Source organism: Melospiza melodia, chromosome 28 (assembly GCF_035770615.1).
Source record: "Melospiza melodia melodia isolate bMelMel2 chromosome 28, bMelMel2.pri, whole genome shotgun sequence".
In the NCBI taxonomy this organism is placed as follows: Eukaryota; Metazoa; Chordata; class Aves; order Passeriformes; family Passerellidae; genus Melospiza; species Melospiza melodia.
Genome location: NC_086221.1, coordinates 1,322,986 through 1,342,660, shown reverse-complemented (window position 1 = coordinate 1,342,660; position 19,675 = coordinate 1,322,986). Strand labels below are relative to the sequence as shown.

Here is a 19,675-nt window from a genome sequence, read left to right as displayed (position 1 = left end):
TCAAGACTATTTGCCAATCTCCTTCCTTAACTGCTTCTTTCCAGATCCTTTCCTAGGGATCTTCTGGGCTTAAAGGGGGGAGGTGGCTCTGGGGAGTCCAAACTGTTTTCTGCGGAGGAAGAATAATTTGGAGGAGAAACATTTGGATTAGAAATAGTGTGACAGTTGGGCTTAGTATCTTTGACCATGGGGGTTATATTGTTGCTGGAGGGTGAGGGAAAGGGCACTGCCATTTCATCAGGTGTTGGGGAGGAAGGGCCTTGATTTAGGATGGCAGACAACTGGGCTGGCATTCTGAAGGCATGGCCCAGGGTGGAGGTGGAATGACTGACAGTGGGGCATGACCCACAGTTGTGGGGGTGGAGTCTGGAGGTTTGTTCAGGGCGGAAGAGAAGGTTGTGGTAGCATGAAATGGAGGAGCCAAGATGGAAGGAGGATGGTCGGGCTCTTGAGCCACATTTTGTCTCCTTCCATCTTAACTCTCCAGGGCATGATACTCCAAGACAGCATGGCCATCGTCATCTTAGACCATTGTGGAAGGTCTGATAAAGGCAGGTTTGGGAGGAGGTCCCGAGTTAGGAGTGACCAACAGATTGAGTTTTCAACACACTGCTTGCTGGTGAAGGGTCTCAAGGGTGGTGTGGAAGATGAGGAGTATGTGGGATGCAATGGAGTCCCTTTTGATCAAAAGGTTGTAACAATTTAACTTCCATTTAGTCTCAAAAATTAGTGGTATGGATTTTGACAGCAGAAGTGTCTGGAAAATTTTTAATGATTCACCTCATGATTGATTTCAATTCGTTCTTTGAAAATACTTTGTCATGATCAGTGAGAATTAGTTTAAAGCATCCATATATGCTCCTTTCTACTTTGGACATCTGGCTGCCCATTTTTCTCTTCCTCTGCCTTACAAGGAAGAGCCAACGGAACACCCCAAATCAATTATGGGACATGGGTGCCTATTGTAAAAACACAATCACAAAATGGGCACTAAATGCCTTGCATTACCCTAAATCCACCTGCAATCCTATGCAGGTGAAATCATCATTGTCCCTGCATATCCTGGGAAGGTCCCTCGAAGCAACGATGAATTCACTGGGCTCAGCACAATCCAAAATCTTGGGCAGTCCTGGCCTATCCATCAGCTAACCCCAGCTGATGTGACTGACACAGGGACTCCTGAGTGTCAGGGCCCCTGTTTGGATACCAAATGTCACAATGAAAGTGGCTGTGACAAACCTCTCTGGTTCTCCTGACTTCAGGGTGAGGGTGGCGAAAATGAAAAGGAGCAGGGTCAATGGAGTTGTTTAAAAGGAACTTTAATAGTGGGGTGAAAAAAAATAAACATGGAGAAGTTGAGAACAGTATGAGGGGCAGGATCCAAAGACCTGAGTCAAAGGGGAAGCAACAACATGTACACTTGTGGGTAGAAAACTAGAACAATAACTATATAGGGGAAACAAGTAACCAATAGGAGCATAGACACTTGGACAAGTTAGCACAGCAACACTAAAGGCTCATGGGGGAACTCTCAAACTCACCCTATGTTACACAAATGATTCCTAGGGCTTGAAACTCATGCCAAATTCTTTTGGGGTAAAATCTGGCTGACTCTGAGTTACAGCTGGGCTAACTACTGCACCGCTGATTTGCACTGGCCCCTTGGGACCATGCAGCCTAACAGAGCCACAATGATGTCCTGGGTTCCACGAGGCCCCACAGTGTCACAATGGTCCCTTTGATCCGTGGTGCTCTGGATCCAATGGCCCCTTCATTTCACAAGGCTCCCAATGTCACAATGGTCTCCTTAGGAAGGAAGCCACGGAGGCCCCATGTTTCAGGAGCTGATGAACAGCAACCACCAGAGGTCAAGGCAAGCCTGACCTGTCTGTCCTGGCATGTTTGCTTGGAGCAACCCTTGGATATTCAAAATTATGAATGTGGAACCCTAATTTCAGAATTTTTTGCCTGGAGAAGCATGATTTTTTTCCATACAAAGAAAAGCACAGAGCCCTTTCCAGTGTTTGGAAAACAGGTGAGTTCTGGCACTCAGGAATCAAAGACCAGCCAGACCTGTCTCTCCTGGCAGCTTTTGTCTGTCAACAATCCTTGCATACACAGAAATTTGGAGGTGGAATCCAAATTTTGGTAATGGATACCTGGAAAAGATGGACAGTTGTTTTCCATACAAAGGAAAGCTCAGAGCCCCAGTGTTTCAGGGGCAGGTGGGAGTGGCCTTCCACATTCCAAGGTCTGCCAGATTTGTCAGGTGCCCCCTGGGAGACCAAGGCAGCCGCACCTATTTGGTGTTCCCTTGGTTCCACAGGGCCCTGCAGTGTCACAATGGCTCCTTGCTTCCATGAGGCCTTGCAGTGCCACAATGGTTCTCTTGTTTCCATTATGCTTCAGGTGTCACAATTGCCCCTTGGTTACACAAGTACTTAATGGTTACAAAAGGATCTTAATGGCCTCCATGGTTCCACAAGGCCCCACACTTTCCTAATGGTCTTTGGGTTCCATGAAGCCCCTCTGTGTCACCATGGTCCCTGGATTCCACTGGGGCCCAGTAGTGCAACAATAATTCCCTTGTTTCCAAAAATTCCCATAGTGTCACAATGACTCCTTCCTTCCATGAGGCCCTGCAGGGTAACAATCGCCCTTTGGTTCCATGAGGCCCCACAGTGTCACAATGTGACATGGGGCCTTGCAATGCCACAATGGTCTCCATGGATCCATGGTGCCCTGCAGGATCACAAAGGCCCTTTGGCTCCATGAGGCTTGAAATGCAGCAATGGCCTCTTGGTTCAACAAAGCCCTGCTGCTTCACACTGGCCCCTTGGGACCATGCAGCCCAACAGAGCCACAATGATGTCATTGGTTCCATGAGGCTCCAAAGTGTCACAATGGTCCCTTGGATCCATGATGTTCTGCAGTGTCACTATGATGCCCTGCATTTCACAAGGCCCCAAAGTGTCCAAATGGTCTCCGTGGTTCCTCAAACTTCACAGTGTCACAGAAGCCCCTTGGATCCATGGTACCCTTCAGGGTCACAATGTTCCCCTTGGTTCCACAAGTTCCTACAGTGTAACACGCTCCACAAGGGCCTGCAGTGTCACCATGGCCCATTGGTTCCATAATCCTCTGCAGTGTCACAATGGTGTCCAAAGGAAGGAAACAAGTGAGCCCCAGCAGTGCAGGGGCAGATGAGAGGCAGTCACCAGAGGTCAAGTCTAGCCAGACTTCACGTGTATGGGCAGATTTTGCCTGGGAGTAACCCTTTGATATAGAGAATTTTAGATGCAGAAGTCCAATTTTGGCCATAGGTGCCTAGACAAGAAAACAATTTTTTCCCATAGGAATAAAAGCACAGAGCCCCAGTGCATCACGGTCAGATGGGAAGTGGCCCTTGACATGTCAAATTCAGTGGGACCTGTCAGACAGCCTCCAGGTGTCCGAACCAGGCAGACCTGTTCCATGTTCCATTGACTTAATGGGTCCTAACACTGTCACAATTCCATGAGGTCTGGCAATGTCACAATGGCTTCTTGGTTTCATGAGCCCCAACAGAGTCACAAGGGTCCATTGGCCCCACGCAGCCCCGCTGTGAAACAATGGCTGCTTGTTTCTATATTAAATCAATAACAATCAAACCACAGTTTGATCATTGATCCTTGCTTCTATAGAGCCCATGATTTGCACAATGGTCTCCTTGATTCCATGATTCCTGGATTCCACAGTCTCACCATAGTTTCCTTGGATCTCCATTGTCACAAATGACCCATGGTTCCATAAGTTTCCGTAGTGCCACTGTGGTTGCTGTCAGAGGCTGGATGAGATCGATGTCCTGAGACACCTTGGGATGCTCAGAATGCCCGTGTGGGGCCAGGGCTGAGTCAGGCCTTGGTTTGTGGTGGGACAGAGCCCTGCCCCCAGCCCTGGCCTGGCAGAGCTGTCAATCACACAGCAGGGGGTGATGTTAACTCCGCTTTGATTGGCCAAGCTGTGAATCAATCACGCACTAGCAGCTGGTGTTACCCTGGCTCTGATTGGGCAAACAACTGGCAGTCCCACCCCAGGGGCGGGCCCACGAAGGCCCAGGGGGTTAAAAGCCACAGCATGAGGCCACCCCAGGGTCTGGAGTTCTTCTGTTAGTGATGCTGGAACCCCAGCAGTTGGTACCTATGTGTGTGTCTTTCTCTGGATCTTCTGTCTTTCTGTTGTTCTCTATTTCTTCTCCTTCTGATCCTATTTACCTGAAATATTTTTGGGTAACTTCACATGTAAAGGGTTAAAGGATTTTAGGTTAAATGTGTGGGAATCCAAGGCACAGGGAATATTCCTCTGTCTGCTCTGAGGGGTCCTGACCCCCAGAGAAACACTGCCTTTAACCTTCGCCCATGGAGAGGACTTCCAAGACTTTGAGACAGATTAGAATTTACCAAAGTGTGAAATAGATAATAGAGCGTACTATACTATGTCACCTGGGTGAGAAATTTACGTTTTGGGATTTTTAGTATGGTGCAGATAAGAAGCAAGATGGAGGAATTTGAGTGTAGTCCCTGTCTTCTTCTTCATCTACTCTGTTTTCTGCAGTGTTGGTGGCACAGGGTGATTGGTCAAGGAAAGCACAGTGCAGAGGTTATGTGGACAATCAAGGGATGAGTTATTGGTCGATAAGTAGAAATAATGTACATTTTAAGAGCTAATTGGGTGAGACAACTTTAAAAGACCTTGAAACCATACATTTTAGAGCCATTTTTAGGTGTTTGTCTGGCGTGCTGAGCCTGATATGCACAGCATTCAAAACTTTAGAGAAGATAACAATAAAAAAGAAGCCGAAGACCAAAAAAGTCCCGTGCATCTCCTTTTACCTGGCACAGAACTGCTACAGGAGGTTTTCCCACATCCAGAGAGCACCCAGAAAGGCCCAACATAAAACAAACATCAATAACTGGCACCTTGACAATATTTATAATAGGATGTTTTTTTCCTTAAATTTGTTTAATGAAGTGTGTTGCCCTAATTAGCCAATCATGTGAAATGTGTTGATTAAATGACCAATGAGGTCCACCTCTAGAAAACTAAGGTATGTAAGAAGAGGATTGAAAAAAGGGTGGCTTTTAGACCTTAGACTTTTAATCTGAGTATGTGTTATCTCTGATTGAATGGTGACATTTGGGGATCTGTGGGGGCTATTGGGGCTCCTTTCTGAACCTCGAGACCCAACAGGAGCTTCTCTAATAAACTTTGCCTGAAGCTCCCACTGTGCCCATGACAGGAACCCCCGTGAGTGTGTGGGACATCCCTGCTCTTTGGCAGCCTGAGGACTCCTGGGATGTCACCGTGGAGCCCCCGTTAGTGCCTGTGACAAATCAGTGCCTTTGCAGCCCACAGTCTCCCTGGGATGTCACCATGGAATGGCTGAGACTGCCTCTGACCACAGGGATCTTTACCATCCCCAGAAAGCCCTGGGAGGTCTCCATGGAGCCCCTGTCTCTGTCTGTGACATTCCAGCTCTGGAACAGCCTGGAGACTCTTGGAAAGTCCCCATGGAACCCCTCTGAGGGCCTGTGACAAATCTGATCCTTAGAAGGCAACCATCACCAGCCCCCTGTTGCTATTGTTAGTTTCCATGACAACCATCACCAACTCAGGCCTGCAGCCGGAGACCATTGCCATGGCAACCATTTGCAGCCCCATCCCCAGGCTCATGGGATCCCAGAACCACAGAATTGGCTGAGCTGGAGGGACCCATCAGGATCCTCCAGTCCAACTGCTGGCCCTGCACAGGACACCCCAACAATGCCAGCCTGGGCCTGGCAGTGCTGTCCAAATGCTGCTGGAGCTCAGAGAGCCCTGGAGCTGGGACCCTTCCCTGGGGAGCCTGGGCAGGGCCCCAGCAGCCTCTGGGCAAAATCCTTTTCCTGACATCCAACCTGAGCCTGCCCCGACTCAGCTGCAGCCATTCTCTCCACTCCTGTCCCTGGGCACCAGAGGGAAGAGGTTCCCACAGCCCCAGCCTGGGATCCGCTCCCAAGGCTGTTGCCATGGCCACCAGGGCTGGGACCAGCTGGGATGCTCGGTTTCCACAGGCCGGGGTTCAGGAATGGGATTCCCCAATTTCCTGCTCCTGCTAAAACCGCGCAGCCCTCGCTGCCCTCCTGCCTCCCATGGAAAGCACAAAAGACAAAGATCCCGGGCTGGGAAAAGAACAATTTACTGGGAACACCAATGAGATAAGAAAAAAATAGGAACAGAAACAATATTGACAACAGAGGGGATAAATAAAACTGTTTACAGGGAAAACTACAACACAACTCACTGGGTCTTCCTGGCCACAATTTCCCCTTCCTGGGAATTTCACCCTTCTCCTCAGGGAGAGAGAGAATCCATTTCCTGCCCTGGCAATGACCTGAGGTGGGAGTGAATGTAATGAGAGGGCCATGGCCAGACCTTCTTTTTTTTCCATCCCAAATCATTACATTGGCAGGGACAGGAAAAGGTACAGGTGTCTTCGCAGCATGGATCATGGGGAACATGGATCATCAGGGGTCTTCCCAACGTGGATACTCCAATGATTTGAGTTGGGGCAGTGCACAAAATCCTCCTGCACTTGGGGCATTGGAGGCCTTCCCTTACTGGTGCCTCTGTTGGTGTCTGGTCAAGTGAGAGCTGGGTGAAGCTCTTCCCACACTGGGGACACTCGTAGGGCCTCTCCCCTGTGTGGATGCGTTGGTGGGTGATGAGGTGGGAGTTTTGCTTGAAGCCCTTCCTGCAGTCAGGGCAGTGGAAGGGCCTCTCATCCGTGTGAATCCGCTCATGCAGGAGGAGAATAGAGCTGGTCTGAAACCTTTTCCCACAGATGGGGCACCTGTAGGGTCTCTCCCCAGTGTGGATGGGCCGGTGCCTGATGAGGTTGGGTTGTGCTTGAAGCCCTTCCCGCACTCAGGAAAGCGGAAGGGCCTCTCCTCTGAGTGAATCCACTGGTGCTGGAGGAGATTGGAGCTGGTCCGAGACCTCTTCTGGCACTGGGGACACTTGTAGGGCCTTTCACCAGTGTAGATCCTCTGGTGGCAGGTCAAGAGGGACTTCTGTCTGAAGCTATTCCCACATTCCCCACATTCATAGGGCCATTCCCTGGTGTTGGTCCTCTGGTGGGAGATCAGGTTGGAACTCTAGCTCAAGCTCATGCCATGATTCCCACACTCATAGGGCCTCTCCTGGTTGTGGATGAGCCTGTGCCTGATGAGGGCAAAGTTGTGCTTGAATTCCTTTCCCACAGTCAGGGCAGTGAAAGGGCCTCTCCTTAGTGTGAATCCACTCATTGCAGGTGGAGATTTGAGAAGGTCTGAAAGCTATTCCCACACTGGGGACACTAGTAGGGCCTCTCCCCAGTGTGGATGTGCCGGTGGGTGACGAGGTAGGAGTTGCCCTTGAAGCCATTCCCGCACTCAGGACAGTGGTATGGTCTCTCCTCTGAGTGAATCCACTGGTGCTGGAATGTGACGGTGTTCACAGGGGTCCCAGGATGAGGGAAGAGAAGCAGATCTGACTCCAAGTTTCAGAAGGCTTGATTTATTGTTTTATTATATATTACATTAAAACTATACTAAAAGTATAGAAGGCAGGATTTCATCAGAAGGCTAGCTAAGAATAGAATAGAAAAGAATGATAACAAAGGTGTGTGGTTGGGCTCTGTGTCTGAGCCAGCTTCACTGTGATTGGCCATTAATTACAAACATACAAGCAGAAAATCAAGGTTTACATTTTGTTCCTGAGGCCTCACAGCTTCTCAGGAGGTAAAATGCTAAGGAAAGAATTTTTCATATAAGATGTCTGTGACACTGGAGGAGATCGGAGCTGGTCCAAAACCTCTTCTTACACTCGGGACACGCATAGGGCCATTCCCCAGTGTGGATGATCGGGTGGCTGATCAGGGTACTGCTCTGCCTGAAGCTCTTCCCACACTCTGAGCACTTGTGGGGCTTCTCCCCACCATGAAGCTGCTCATGGACCACCAGCTCCGAGCTCTGGCTGAAGCTCTGTCCACCTTCCTGGCTCAGGGTGGGTCTTTCCTCCTCAGAGCACCCTGGGCTGGGTTTCCAGCCCCTGCTCCTATGGGATCTCTGTGGCTTTTCTTCCCTGTTGGATTCCTATGTACTAGAGTTGCTCAAAACAGCCTCTTCCATGAGGTTCTGCCACCCATCATCAGCTCCTTGTCTGGGGGAGGAAGGACAAGGAGAGGATGGGATTTGCCTCCGTGCCAGAGGGAAGGGGAAGGAGATCTCCCCAGTGCATCCCCGGCAGGACAACGTTGGCAGTGGGGTTGTCCTGCAGCTGGGGGCCATGCTGGGCTGGGAGACAGAGCAGGAGAGAGGGGGAAAGGGGCACTGACTTCCTCCTCACCTGCCTGGGTATCCCAGGGCTCCTTCCTTTTCCTCTCAGCCTCCTCCTCCATCCAATCAAAGTTTGGGAATGGGAAATCCTGTTTTGGGAAGAAAACAAGGGGTGAGCACATTGTCTTTTGTACTGGATTGAAGGCAAACCTTGGGGAGAGTCTAAGCCAGAATTACAATTTAATAAGAAAATGAAGATCAAGGCAATGATACAGAAACACTGCCTTAAACTGACAGAGTCAGGATATAACCTGACACCTTGTTTATCAGGGTGGTGGCAGCAGTCCCCTTAAGTGGTGGCTGCAGTCCTGTTGGAGTGATGAACCTGACTCTGTTGAAGCAGTGATCCTGTAGAAGGGTCTGGTCTTCCTCTGAAGGTCCAGTGGTGGTTCTGTAGCTCTTGTTGTCTGGCAATCCAGTAGGCAAGCTGCTCCTGGTGTTGAAAGCCTCAGAATATATCCAGGTAGGAATGCTTGGTTCCTCCCCCTGGGCGGAGCATCCCACAATGGGATGATGGAATTTTATCAGTCCTGCAGTGACACTCAATGGCCCATTCACAGAAGATATCTCCCCTGGAGGGTGTTATCAGGGCTGAGTCATGCAAGAGATAAAGAACACTGCCCCGCCTGTTTATAGCAGTTGATGAAGATGGGGATTGAAAACATGCATTTGGTTGCATCTTACATTGCACCCTGAAACAGTGGAGCAATCCCTGCTCAGGGGGTGAACACCACCCCCCTTACCCAAACTGGCTCAGGTGTAAAACCCCCACTCTGGGAAGGCCACACACACACAGGGGACAATGTCACACTTGGCCCTGCCCCAGGGGAGGTCTCTGTCTCTGTCACTCCCTTGCTGTCCCCCCTTTTCTCTTTCCTTCCATCTCTCTCTCTACCTCACATTTACTGTTTAATAAAATCCACATTAGATTTGGCTTCATTATCACCTTAATTGGGGCAGAGAAATCTCTCTTACAATTTTCACAACGAGATTGGGACATTATTTTGGCACAGTGAGTTTAGGCACTGTTGTCTGACCCCAAGTGCCTTTGACAACAGCATTGTTCCCTCCTCTGAGCAACTTGTAGGAGAACTGATAAGGAAAATGGCTGTTGCGGGTGGCCAGTGTAAAGGACATATTTTGTTGTTCTTCCTTGAAAAGTTTGTTAAAATCACTGGAGGAAAGGGAGCAAATGATACCAGCAAGACTGACAAGGTTTATTCACCCAACAGTGAGGAACACAAGGCTCCTAAACATCCCACAAGAAGCCCAGCTTGAGTAGCTAAATTCCTGAATAACTACTGAATTCCAAGGCTTGTGTTCTGTGCCTCAGATTCCCACACATTTAACTTAAAATTCTTTAACCCTTTACATGTGAAGTTACCCAAAAATGTTCCAGGTAAGTAGGATGACAAGGATAAGGAATAGAGAACAACAGAAAGACAGAAGATCTATAGAACAACACGCACATAGGTACCAACTGTTGGGTTCCAGCAACACCAACAGAGGAGCTCAAGGAGAAGGCAGAACCCAGACCATGGTCTGGCCTCGTGCTCTGGCTTTTAACCCCCTGGGCCCTCATGGGCCCGCCCCTGGGGTGGGACTGCCAGTTGCTTGTCCAATCAGAGCCAGGGTAGCACCAGCTGCTAGTGTGTGATTGATTGATTGATTGATTGATTGATTAGCAGCTCAGCCAATCAGAGCTGGGTTAACACTGCCCCTGCTGTGTGATTGACAGCTCTGCCAGGCCAGGGCTGGGGGCAGGGCTCTGTCCCACCACAAACCAAGGCCTGACCTGGCCCTGACCCCACACAGGCATTCCGAGCATCCCAAGGTGTCTCGGGATATCGATCTCATCCAGTCTCTGACAGCGACCACGGTGACACTTTGGAACCTCAGGGAACCACAAGCCAGTTGTGACAAAGGAGATCCAAGGAAATGATGGTGAGACAATGGAATTCAGGAATCATGGAATCAAGGAGACCATTGTGCAACTCAGAGGCCCTATGTAAGCAAGGGTCAGTGATTGAACTGTGATGTCCATATAAACAAGGAGCCCTTGTGACACAGTGGGGCGGCATGGAGCCAAGGGACTGCTGTGACTCTGTTGGGACTCATGAAACCAAGAAGCCATTGTGACATTGCAAGACTTCATGGAATCGAGACCATTGTGACAATGTGGGGATCCATGAAATCAAGGGAACATGGAACAGGTCTGCCTGGATTGGCCTCCTGGGGGCTATCAGGGCCCACTGAATTTGATGTGTCAAGATCCACTTCCCATCTGACTGTGAAGCACAGGGGCTCTGTACTTTTATTCCTATGGAAAAGAACTGTCTTTCTTGTCTAGGCATCCATGGCCAAAATTGGAATTCTGCATCTAAAATTCTCTATATCCAAGGGTTACTCCTGGACAAAATCTGCCCATACAGTCAAGTCTAGCTTGACTTGGCCTCTGGTGGCTGCCTCTCATCTGCCCCTGCACCACTGGGGCTCGCTTGTTTCCTTCCTATGGAGACCATTGTGACACTGCAGGGCATTGTGGAACCAATGGGCCATGGTGATACTGCAGGCCCTTGTGGAACCTGTTACACTGTAGGAACTTGTGGAACCAGAGGAATATTGTGACAGTGGAGGGTACCATGGATCCAAGGGGCCACTGTGACACTCTGGGGCCTGGTGCAACTAAGGACATCTTTGTGGGTCTGTTGGGCCACATGGTCCCAAGGGGCCAGTGGGAAGGAGCAGGGCTTTGTGGAACCAAGAGGGCATTGCTGCATTTCAGGGCCTCGTGGAGCCAAAGGGCCGTTGTGATCCTGTGAGGCACCGTGGATCCATGGAGACCGTTGTGGCATTGCAAGCCTCATGGAACCAAGGACATCATTGTGGCTCTGTTGGGCCACATGGTCACAAGGGGCCAGTGGAAACAAGTGGTACCGTAGTTAGGCCAGCTGTAACTCAGAGTCAGCCAGATTTTACCCCAAAAGAATTTGGCATGAGTTTCAAGCCCTAGGAATCATTTGTTTAACTTAAGGTGAGCTTGAGATTTCCCCCATAAGCCTTTAGTGTTGTTATGCTAAGTTGTCCAAGTTCTATTCCCCTATTGGTTACTTGTTTCCCCTATAGAGTTATTGTTCTAGATGTTCTACCCCCAAGTGTACATGTTTTTGCTTCCTCTTAGTCTTGGATCTTTGGATCCTGCCCCTCATACTGTTCTCAACTTCTCCATTTTTATTGTTTTTCACCCTGTTATTAAAGTTCCTTTTAAACAACTCCATTGATCCTGTTCCTTTTCCTTTTTGCCACCCTCGCCCTGAAGTCAGGAGACCCAGAGAGATTTGTTGCAGCCACCTTCATTGTGACATTTGGCGTCCGAACAGGGACCATGACTTTCAGGGCTCCATGTGTCAGTCATGTCAGCTGGGGTTAGCTGATGGATAGGGCAGCGCTCCCTGGGATTTTGGATTGTGCCGGGCCTGGTGGATTCATCGTTGCTTCGAGAGACCTTGCCCAGGATATGCAGGGACGACGACAGTTTCACCTGCATAGGATTGCAGGTGGGTTTGGGGAAATGCAAGACATATATTGCCCATTTTGCCACTTTGTTTTTGCAAGATGCACCCACATCCCATTATTGATTTGGGGTGTTCTGGTGGCTCTTCCCCATAAGGCAGAGAATAGGAAAAATGGGCAGCCAGATGTCCAAAGTAGAAAGGAGCATATATGGATCCTTTCATTCTCACTGATCATGGCATCATATTTTCAAAGAATGAATTAAAATCAATCATGAGGTGGATATTTAAAAGTTTTCCGGAGGCCTCTGCTGACAAAATCCATACCACTTGATTTTGGGACTCAGTGGGAGTTAAACTGTACAATCTTTCAATCAAGAAGGACCCCATTGCACCCCGCATGCTCCCCATTTTCCACACCAAATTTGAGACCATTCACCAGCAAGAAGCATGTTGAAAACTCAATCCATTGGTCACTCCTAAAGTGGGACCTCCCCTCAAATCTGCCCTTCTCAGACCTTTTATGATGGTCCAAGATGGCAATGGCCACATGGTGTTGGAGAATCATGCCCTGGAGAGTCAAGATGGAAGGAGCCTGAATGTGACTTGGGAGCCCGACCATCCTCCTTCCATCTTGGGTCCTCCACTTCCTGCTACCACAACCTTCTCTTCCACCCTGAACGAACCTCCAGACTCCACCCCCATGACTGCGGGTCACACCCCCCACTGTCAATCAATTCCACCTTCACTCTGGGCCATACCTCCAGAACTCCACCCTTGAAGTCTGCCATCCTAAATCTAGGCCCTTCCTCCCAACCCCTGACAAAATGCAGTGCCCTTTGCCTCACTGTCTGGCCGCAATATAACCCACATGGTCAAGTATATTAAGGCCAGCTGTCACACTATTTCTAATCCAAATATTTCTGTTCCAAGTTATTCTTCCTCCCCAGAAGAGAGTTTCAATTCCCCAGAGCCACCTTGCCCCTCAAACCCAGAAGATCCCTAGGAAAGGATTTGGAAAACTTAAGGAAGGAGACTGGCAATAGTCTCAAAACTCCTCGCTGCCTCCGCATGCTATGAAATAAGGGGGCAGAATCCCAGGTATCAGCCATTGGTTTACGGGGAAATCAAGGATCTGTGTAGGGCAGGTAAAGACCATAGGAAGGACTTACCTTGTTTTAATGGCCTAATGAGTGCCATGTTCACAGCATATGTCTCAACCTCCTATGATTTAAATATATTAGGACCATGTTCTTGTCACCTACAGAATACACCCTGTGGGAAGAGGGATGGAATCAATTATTAGCAGACTATGCTAATAATGAGGCAAGGGTGGAATTGACAATCAACCATCTAGCTGTAGAAGGACAACACAGCCAACAAGATGATCAAGCAGCAGGTATCCCCAGAGAAGTCTTGGATTATATCAAAGAGATGGCTTTAAAAGCTTTAATCCAGGTATTGGATGGTAGCACCCCCAGTTTGGACTACCTTGGGTGGTTGCAGCTAAAGCTTTAGGACAGTTAGACCATCTTGAGTGCCTGTTAAGTAAACAAACCAATGCTACCTCTCTCACACTGAGTGGCCTGCTCTCAGATATAGAGACCATCAGACATGCTACCTTGCAGAACAGTGATAGAGTTTTTACTCTGGGCACATGGGCATGGCTGTGTAGGCTCTGAAGGCATGTGTTGCATGAACCTCTCCAGCCACAGCGAGTCAATCCACAAGAGCATTCAAGTATTGAAGGAAGGGCTCAAGAAGCTTCAAGTGGAAAACGAAGACTGGTTCAATAAACTCTTCCAATCCAAGGGACTAAAGGGTTGGATGATGTCAAGCTAAAACAGGACATTTAACTCTCTTAGTGGTTGTTCCTGTATTGTTAATTTTCCCATGTTTGTTTGGATGCTTTTAGAAAGTCTTAAAAAATTCTTCCAGTTCCATCTTTGCTGTAAAACAGAAAAGGGGGAGGATACCCAAGACAAGCTCCTTATGGACTGCTTGGAGGAGAGAATTGGAGGCCAGGAAGGCACAAAAACCTCTCAGAGACTCAGTGTGGGAAAGAAAATCTTTAAAAGTACCTAAAAGTATTCTTAAATCCATAAAGTACATTAAAAACCTTGAGTATCTCAAGGTGTTAATGAGCCTTACTGAGCGTCAGTACAAAGCTCTCAAAGGACTCATTAAAGCAGATAATTGGGGCCATGATTGCACAAACTTCTCACAGAGTTTGTATCAAAAGGGAAACACCAAGTACCTTAAAATAACTGAAGTACCCTGAAGTAGTAATGAGCCCCAGTGAGTGTTGTTACTCACAAAGCCTCTCCAGGGACTAACTATAGCAGATAATTGGAGGCCACGATTCCACAAACCTCTCAGAGACTCCAAGGCAAAAGCCAAAGTCCTTTGAAAAACCTGCAGGCCCTGCAGGGAGCATTAAGGAGCCTCCAGGGCCATTCCTGACAAAGACTCCCCGGGGACTCCTTCCAGCAGATCCTTGAGGCCACTGGGATGTGGGCTAAGGGGAAATGCTGAGGACAGGACAAGGGGCTGACAGTGCCCAACCTGGCTGGGGCTGGGGCTGTGCCAGGAGGCCCCAGGGCCTCAGGACAAGGTGTCTCCTCCCAGCCCTTGGTGGCACAGACCCTGCTGCTTTGCCCCAGGGCACCAAGACTTGGCTTCTCCTTGTCCCCACCTGTCATCACTGCCTCCAGTTCTCTGCTCTGCCTGGAGCCTGGGGACACTTTCTCAGTGGTGTCCCTCAGTGGGACCCATAAAAAGTCCAAGAAACTTTGTAGTTGGATTCTGGCTTGGAGTTCTGGAGAGGTTTCTTCAGTTCCCTCTCAGGGACTGATGTTCAGGCCCTGAGCACAAAGCCCCAGAGGCTCATTAAAGTCCTGGTGCTGTGTCTGTGCTGCTGAGCTGGCCTGGACTCCTGGTAACCAAGAAGAGCTTCAAAAGCACATTTCTCTTCTGCCAGCCCAGCAGGGCTGGGGCACTGCCTGCAGCCATCCCGGGCACAGCACAGAGGCACAGAGAGCTTCCATCCGTCAGGGCTGGGAAGGTGCTGAGAAGTGCCTGGGGCACAATCACTGCCAGCCCTTGGCACAGGAAACTCTGGCTGCAGGACTATGCCTGGAGCCATCTCCTAAAGCTGGAACATCCCAATGCCTACAGACCCTGTGAGTACATTCTCCGATTGTCTGTTGTGCAGACCAGCCAGGGGAGCCCAGGGCTGTCCTGCAGAGCAGGGTCCTGCAGCCCAGGGCGCTGTGCTGGGGCAGGGACTCTGCTGCCTGCCAGGGACAGCTCTCAGCCAGCCCTGGCAGCTGCTCTCAGCACTGGGGGACAAGATCTGGGTGGGAGGAGACAGCTGGTAAGGCTTGGAAGTGTTCTCATTGAGTGGGGAGGATGTTGCATTGTTCAGGACTGCTCCCAGTATAACATTTAACTGCAGAACATTTCCAAGTGGATTATACAGGGAGCATAGCAAGGGAAGGGCTGCAGAAAAGGGAAAATCCTGCTTTTTTAATCTACTGCTCTGGGTTGCTGGGATGGGAAATTTCACAGAGATATTAATCTCTCAGTTCAGGTTGAGAAAGATAAATAATATTTATCTCAGATGTTAATAAACCAGGCAGTGACAGAAATACCGTAGGGCCCCTCACAGGCAGCATCAGTGTCTCTTTGCCCTGATGGTGCCATCAGAGCCTGCAGAGCCAGAGCTGCCCCTGGGCAGTGCCAGAGCTGGGAGGGGTCTGCAAGGCAGAGCTGAGTCCCCAGAGCTGGGCTGGGCTCTGGCAGCACTGGCAGGGCCCAGCCCTGGGCACAGAGAATCAGCTGCTGGCAGAGACAGCTCCAGGCAGCAGAGCCCTGGGCAGGCAGTGGGGGGAAAGTGCCCCCAGGCTGTGCTGGAATATTTAAAGTCCTCTCCAAACCCAAGTATTCCATGAGTACTTTTTTTACAGATCCCCATGCCAAGGCACAGCAAATGTCCAACAGCAGCTCCATCAGGCACTTCCTCCTGCTGCCATTGGCAGACACGCGGCAGCTGCAGCTCCTGCACTTCTGCCTCTTGCTGGGCATCTCCCTGGCTGCCCTCCTGGGCAACGGCCTCATCATCAGCGCCGTGGCCTGCGGCCACCACCTGCACACGCCCATATTCTTTTTCCTGCTCAACCTGGCCCTCAGCAACCTGGGCTCCATCTGCACCACTGTCCCCAAAGCCATGCACAATTCCCTCTGGGACACCAGGAACATCTCCTACAAAGGATGTGCTGCACAGATCTTTTTCTTTCTGTTCTTCATCTCAGCAGAGTTTTATATTCTGATGATCATGTGCTATGACCACTACGTGTCCATCTGCAAACCCCTGCACTACGGGACACTCCTGGGCAGCAGAGCTTGTGCTCATATGGCAGCAGCTGCCTGGGCCAGTGCCTTTCAATGCTCCGCTGCTCACAGCCAATACATTTTCCCTGCCCCTGTGCCATGGCAATGACCTTGGCCAGTTCTTCTGTGAAATTCCTCTGATCCTCAAGCTCTCCTGCTCACACCCTTACATTAGGGAATTTGGGCCTCTTATGGGGACTGCTTTTCTTTTATTTGGCTGTTTTGTGTTCATTGTTTTCTCCTATGTGCAGATCTTCAGGGCTGTGCTGAGGATCCCATCTGAGCAGGGACGGCACAAAATCTTTTCCATCTGCCTCCCGCACCTGGCCGTTGTTTCTCTGTTCATCAGCACCTCATTTTTTACTTACCTTAAGCCACTTTCAATGTCGTCTGCATCCCGTGATCTGGCCCTGTCTGTTTTGTACCCAGTGGTGCCTCCAGCCCTGAAGCCCCTCATCTACAGCCTGAGGAACCAGGAGCTCAAGGCTGAGGTGTGGAGACTGATGACTGGATGCTTTCAGGAACATTAAAGTGCTGGCCAATTTCTGCAAATCACTTGTAATAAAAGTCATCTTTGATACTTCTCGTTGTTTTCATATTGGGTTTTTTTAAAATTTGTTTTACTTTTTTAATATTTTCCACAAATAAATGTCATTCCTTATGCCATTTCTCTTTTTGTTTCTCTCCACCTCCCTGTGGCCACAGACTGTGTCAATGAGGGGCTGCTCTCTCGGTGCCTTTAAAAGAAATAAAGGATCTCCCAGCAAAGTTTTCTGCAGAAATGCCCTTTTGTTGCCTTCTCTGGAGCTGCAGCCGCAATGTCTGTGTGCAGAACTGGGGGCAGATCAGTGCTGGCACAGCAGCTCTGCTCCTGTTGGCCACACCATTCCTGATCCAGACCAGGAGCCATTGGCCTTCTTGTCTACCTGGGCACACTGCTGGCTCATGTCCAGCCTGCTGTCCATCAGTCCCTGCAGGTCCCTTTCTGCCTGGCTGCTGTCCAGCCACTCTGTCCCCAGCCTGTAGTGCTGCAGGGGTTGCTGTGTCCAAAGTGCACGACCCAGCACTTGGACTTGTTAAACCTCACCTTGTTGGATTTGGGCCCTGGATCCAGCCTGTCCAGGGCCCTGTGCAGAGCCCTCTTACCTCCATCCTCCATCAGATCCACACTCACACTCATCTTGGTGTCATCTTCAAAGATGTCCTTGGTCCATGGTTCCTCAGTGACACAATGGCCTCTTGATTACCCCAGGCCGGCACTGTCACACTGGTCTCCTTGGATCCATGAGACCATGCTGAGAAACAATGGTCTCCTTGGTTCCATGGGGGTCCAAAATGTGACAATGTACTCCTTGGTTTCATGTGGCTTCACAGTGTCACAATGTTCTCATTGGTGTTGCAATTTCACAGTGGACCCTTGGTTCCATGGGGCTCCAGAGTGTCACAATAGTCCCATGGTCACATGAGGTCCCACACTGTTACCATGGTGCCTGTGGTTCTGCAACTCTCCTCAGTGTCACAATGGACTCCTTGTTTCCACGAGGCCCCACAGTGTCACAACGTTCTTGCAGATTCCTTGAGGCTCCATCGTGTCACAGTGGTCCCTTGGTTACACAGGATCCTACAGTGTCACAATGGCCCCTTGGTTCCATGAGGCCCCGCAGTGTCAGAACAGCCCCTTGGTTCAACTGGGCCCTGGAGTCCCCAAATGGTCCCCTTGGTTTTCCAGTGTCAAAATGGTGAAACCACTTGGTTAGACAAGGCTATGCAGTGTCACAATGGTCTCTGTGGTTCCACGAAGACCCAGAGTGTCATGGTGCACTCCCTGGGTCCATTTGGCCCCAGAGCACCACAGTGGACCCCTGGTTCTGTGGGGCTGCACGGTGTCACCATGGTCCTATTAGTTTCACAAGGCCCTGCAGTGTCACAATGGCCCCAGAGTGTCCCAATCATCACAGAATGACAGAATCAAATAGGCTGGAAAAGACCTTTGGGTCATTCAATCCAACCAATGCCCTAATACTGCCTTGTCGCCCAGACCATGCCACTAAGTCCCACTGGAGAGGGACAGTGACTCTGCCACTTCCCCCCTAGCCAGCCCATTCCAATGCCCACTCAGCCTTTCTGTGAAGAACTTCTTCTTATTGTCCAGTCTGAACCTCTCCAGGTGCACCTTAAGGTTGTGTCTTCTTGTCCTGCCCTCCAGCAGATCCACACTCACACCCAGCTTGGTGCCATCTGCAATTTGTGCACAGTGGACTCAATTCCCTCACCCAGATAATCAGTGAAGATATTAAACAGGACTGGGCCCAGCACAGATCCCTGGGGACACCACCAGTGCCTGGACACCAGCTGGGTGCAGCACCATTCCCACCACTCTCTGGACCCAGCCTCTAGGCAGCCCTTAAATCTCCTACCGAGGAGGGAAACTGCCCAAGCTGTGGGCTGCAGCTTTTCCAGGGAATGCTGTCAGAGACAGTGTCAAAGGCTTTGCTGAAATCCAGGCACACAACATCCACACCATTTCCTGCATCCACAGGTGGATCACCTGGTCATGAAAGGAGACCAGGTTGGTCAGGCAGGACCTGCCACCCCTAAATCCACGCTGGCTGGCTCTGATCCCTCAGCCATCCTGTGGGTGCCTTGTGATGGCACTCAAGGTGATCTGTTCCATAACCTTGCCAGGCATCCAGGTCAGGCTGATAGGCCTGGAGTTCCCCAGCTCCTCCTTCCGGCCCTTCTTGGCGATAGGCTCACATTAGCACCTCCAGTCCTCGGGGACCTCCCTGCTGAGGCAGGACTGATGGTAAATGATGGAGAGCAGCTTGGGGAGCTCATGCCCCAGCTCCCTCATCCTCCTAGGATGGATCCCATTCAATCCCATGCACCTGAGAGCCTCTGAGTGTCTCAGCAGGTCAGCAGCTGCTTCCTCCTGGATTACAGGGGGGGCTGTTCTGCTCCCTGTGCCCATTTACCAGCTCAGGAGAACACTTGTCCTGAGAACAGCCTGTCCTAATATTGAAAATTGAGACAAACAAGGTGTTAAGTAGCTCAGCTTTTTTTCTCTTTAGTTTCTATATTCTCCACTACATCCAATAAGGAGTAGACATTCCCTTATTTCTCCTTTTGCTATACACTTTTTTATACAAAGTTTTTTTTTAATTTTTTTTAGGTTAAATTCTGATTGAGCTTCACGTCTCTAATTTTCTTTCGGATAACATAATGACATCCTTAAACACTTCCTGAGTTGCTGGTCCTTTTTTACACCGGAGTTCCCAGAAAACCTGAATAGGCAGCCAAGCTAGTCATTTTCCTCACTAGATCATCTTTTGCCACACTGGCACAGGCTGCTCCTTCCCACTTAGGATTACTTTA

The 19,675-nt window shown here is 49.9% G+C and overlaps 1 protein-coding gene across 1 annotated transcript in view; it reads left to right on the top strand.

Annotated features, from left to right (window-relative positions):
• The window catches only part of LOC134430424 (uncharacterized), a 133,464-nt gene that overhangs the window by 84,049 nt on the left and 29,740 nt on the right, over positions 1 to 19,675 (top strand). Inside the window, 2 exon segments of the mRNA XM_063178083.1 lie at positions 16,222 to 16,319; positions 16,537 to 16,721. Of these exon segments, the coding sequence (XP_063034153.1) occupies positions 16,222 to 16,319; positions 16,537 to 16,721 (283 nt within the window).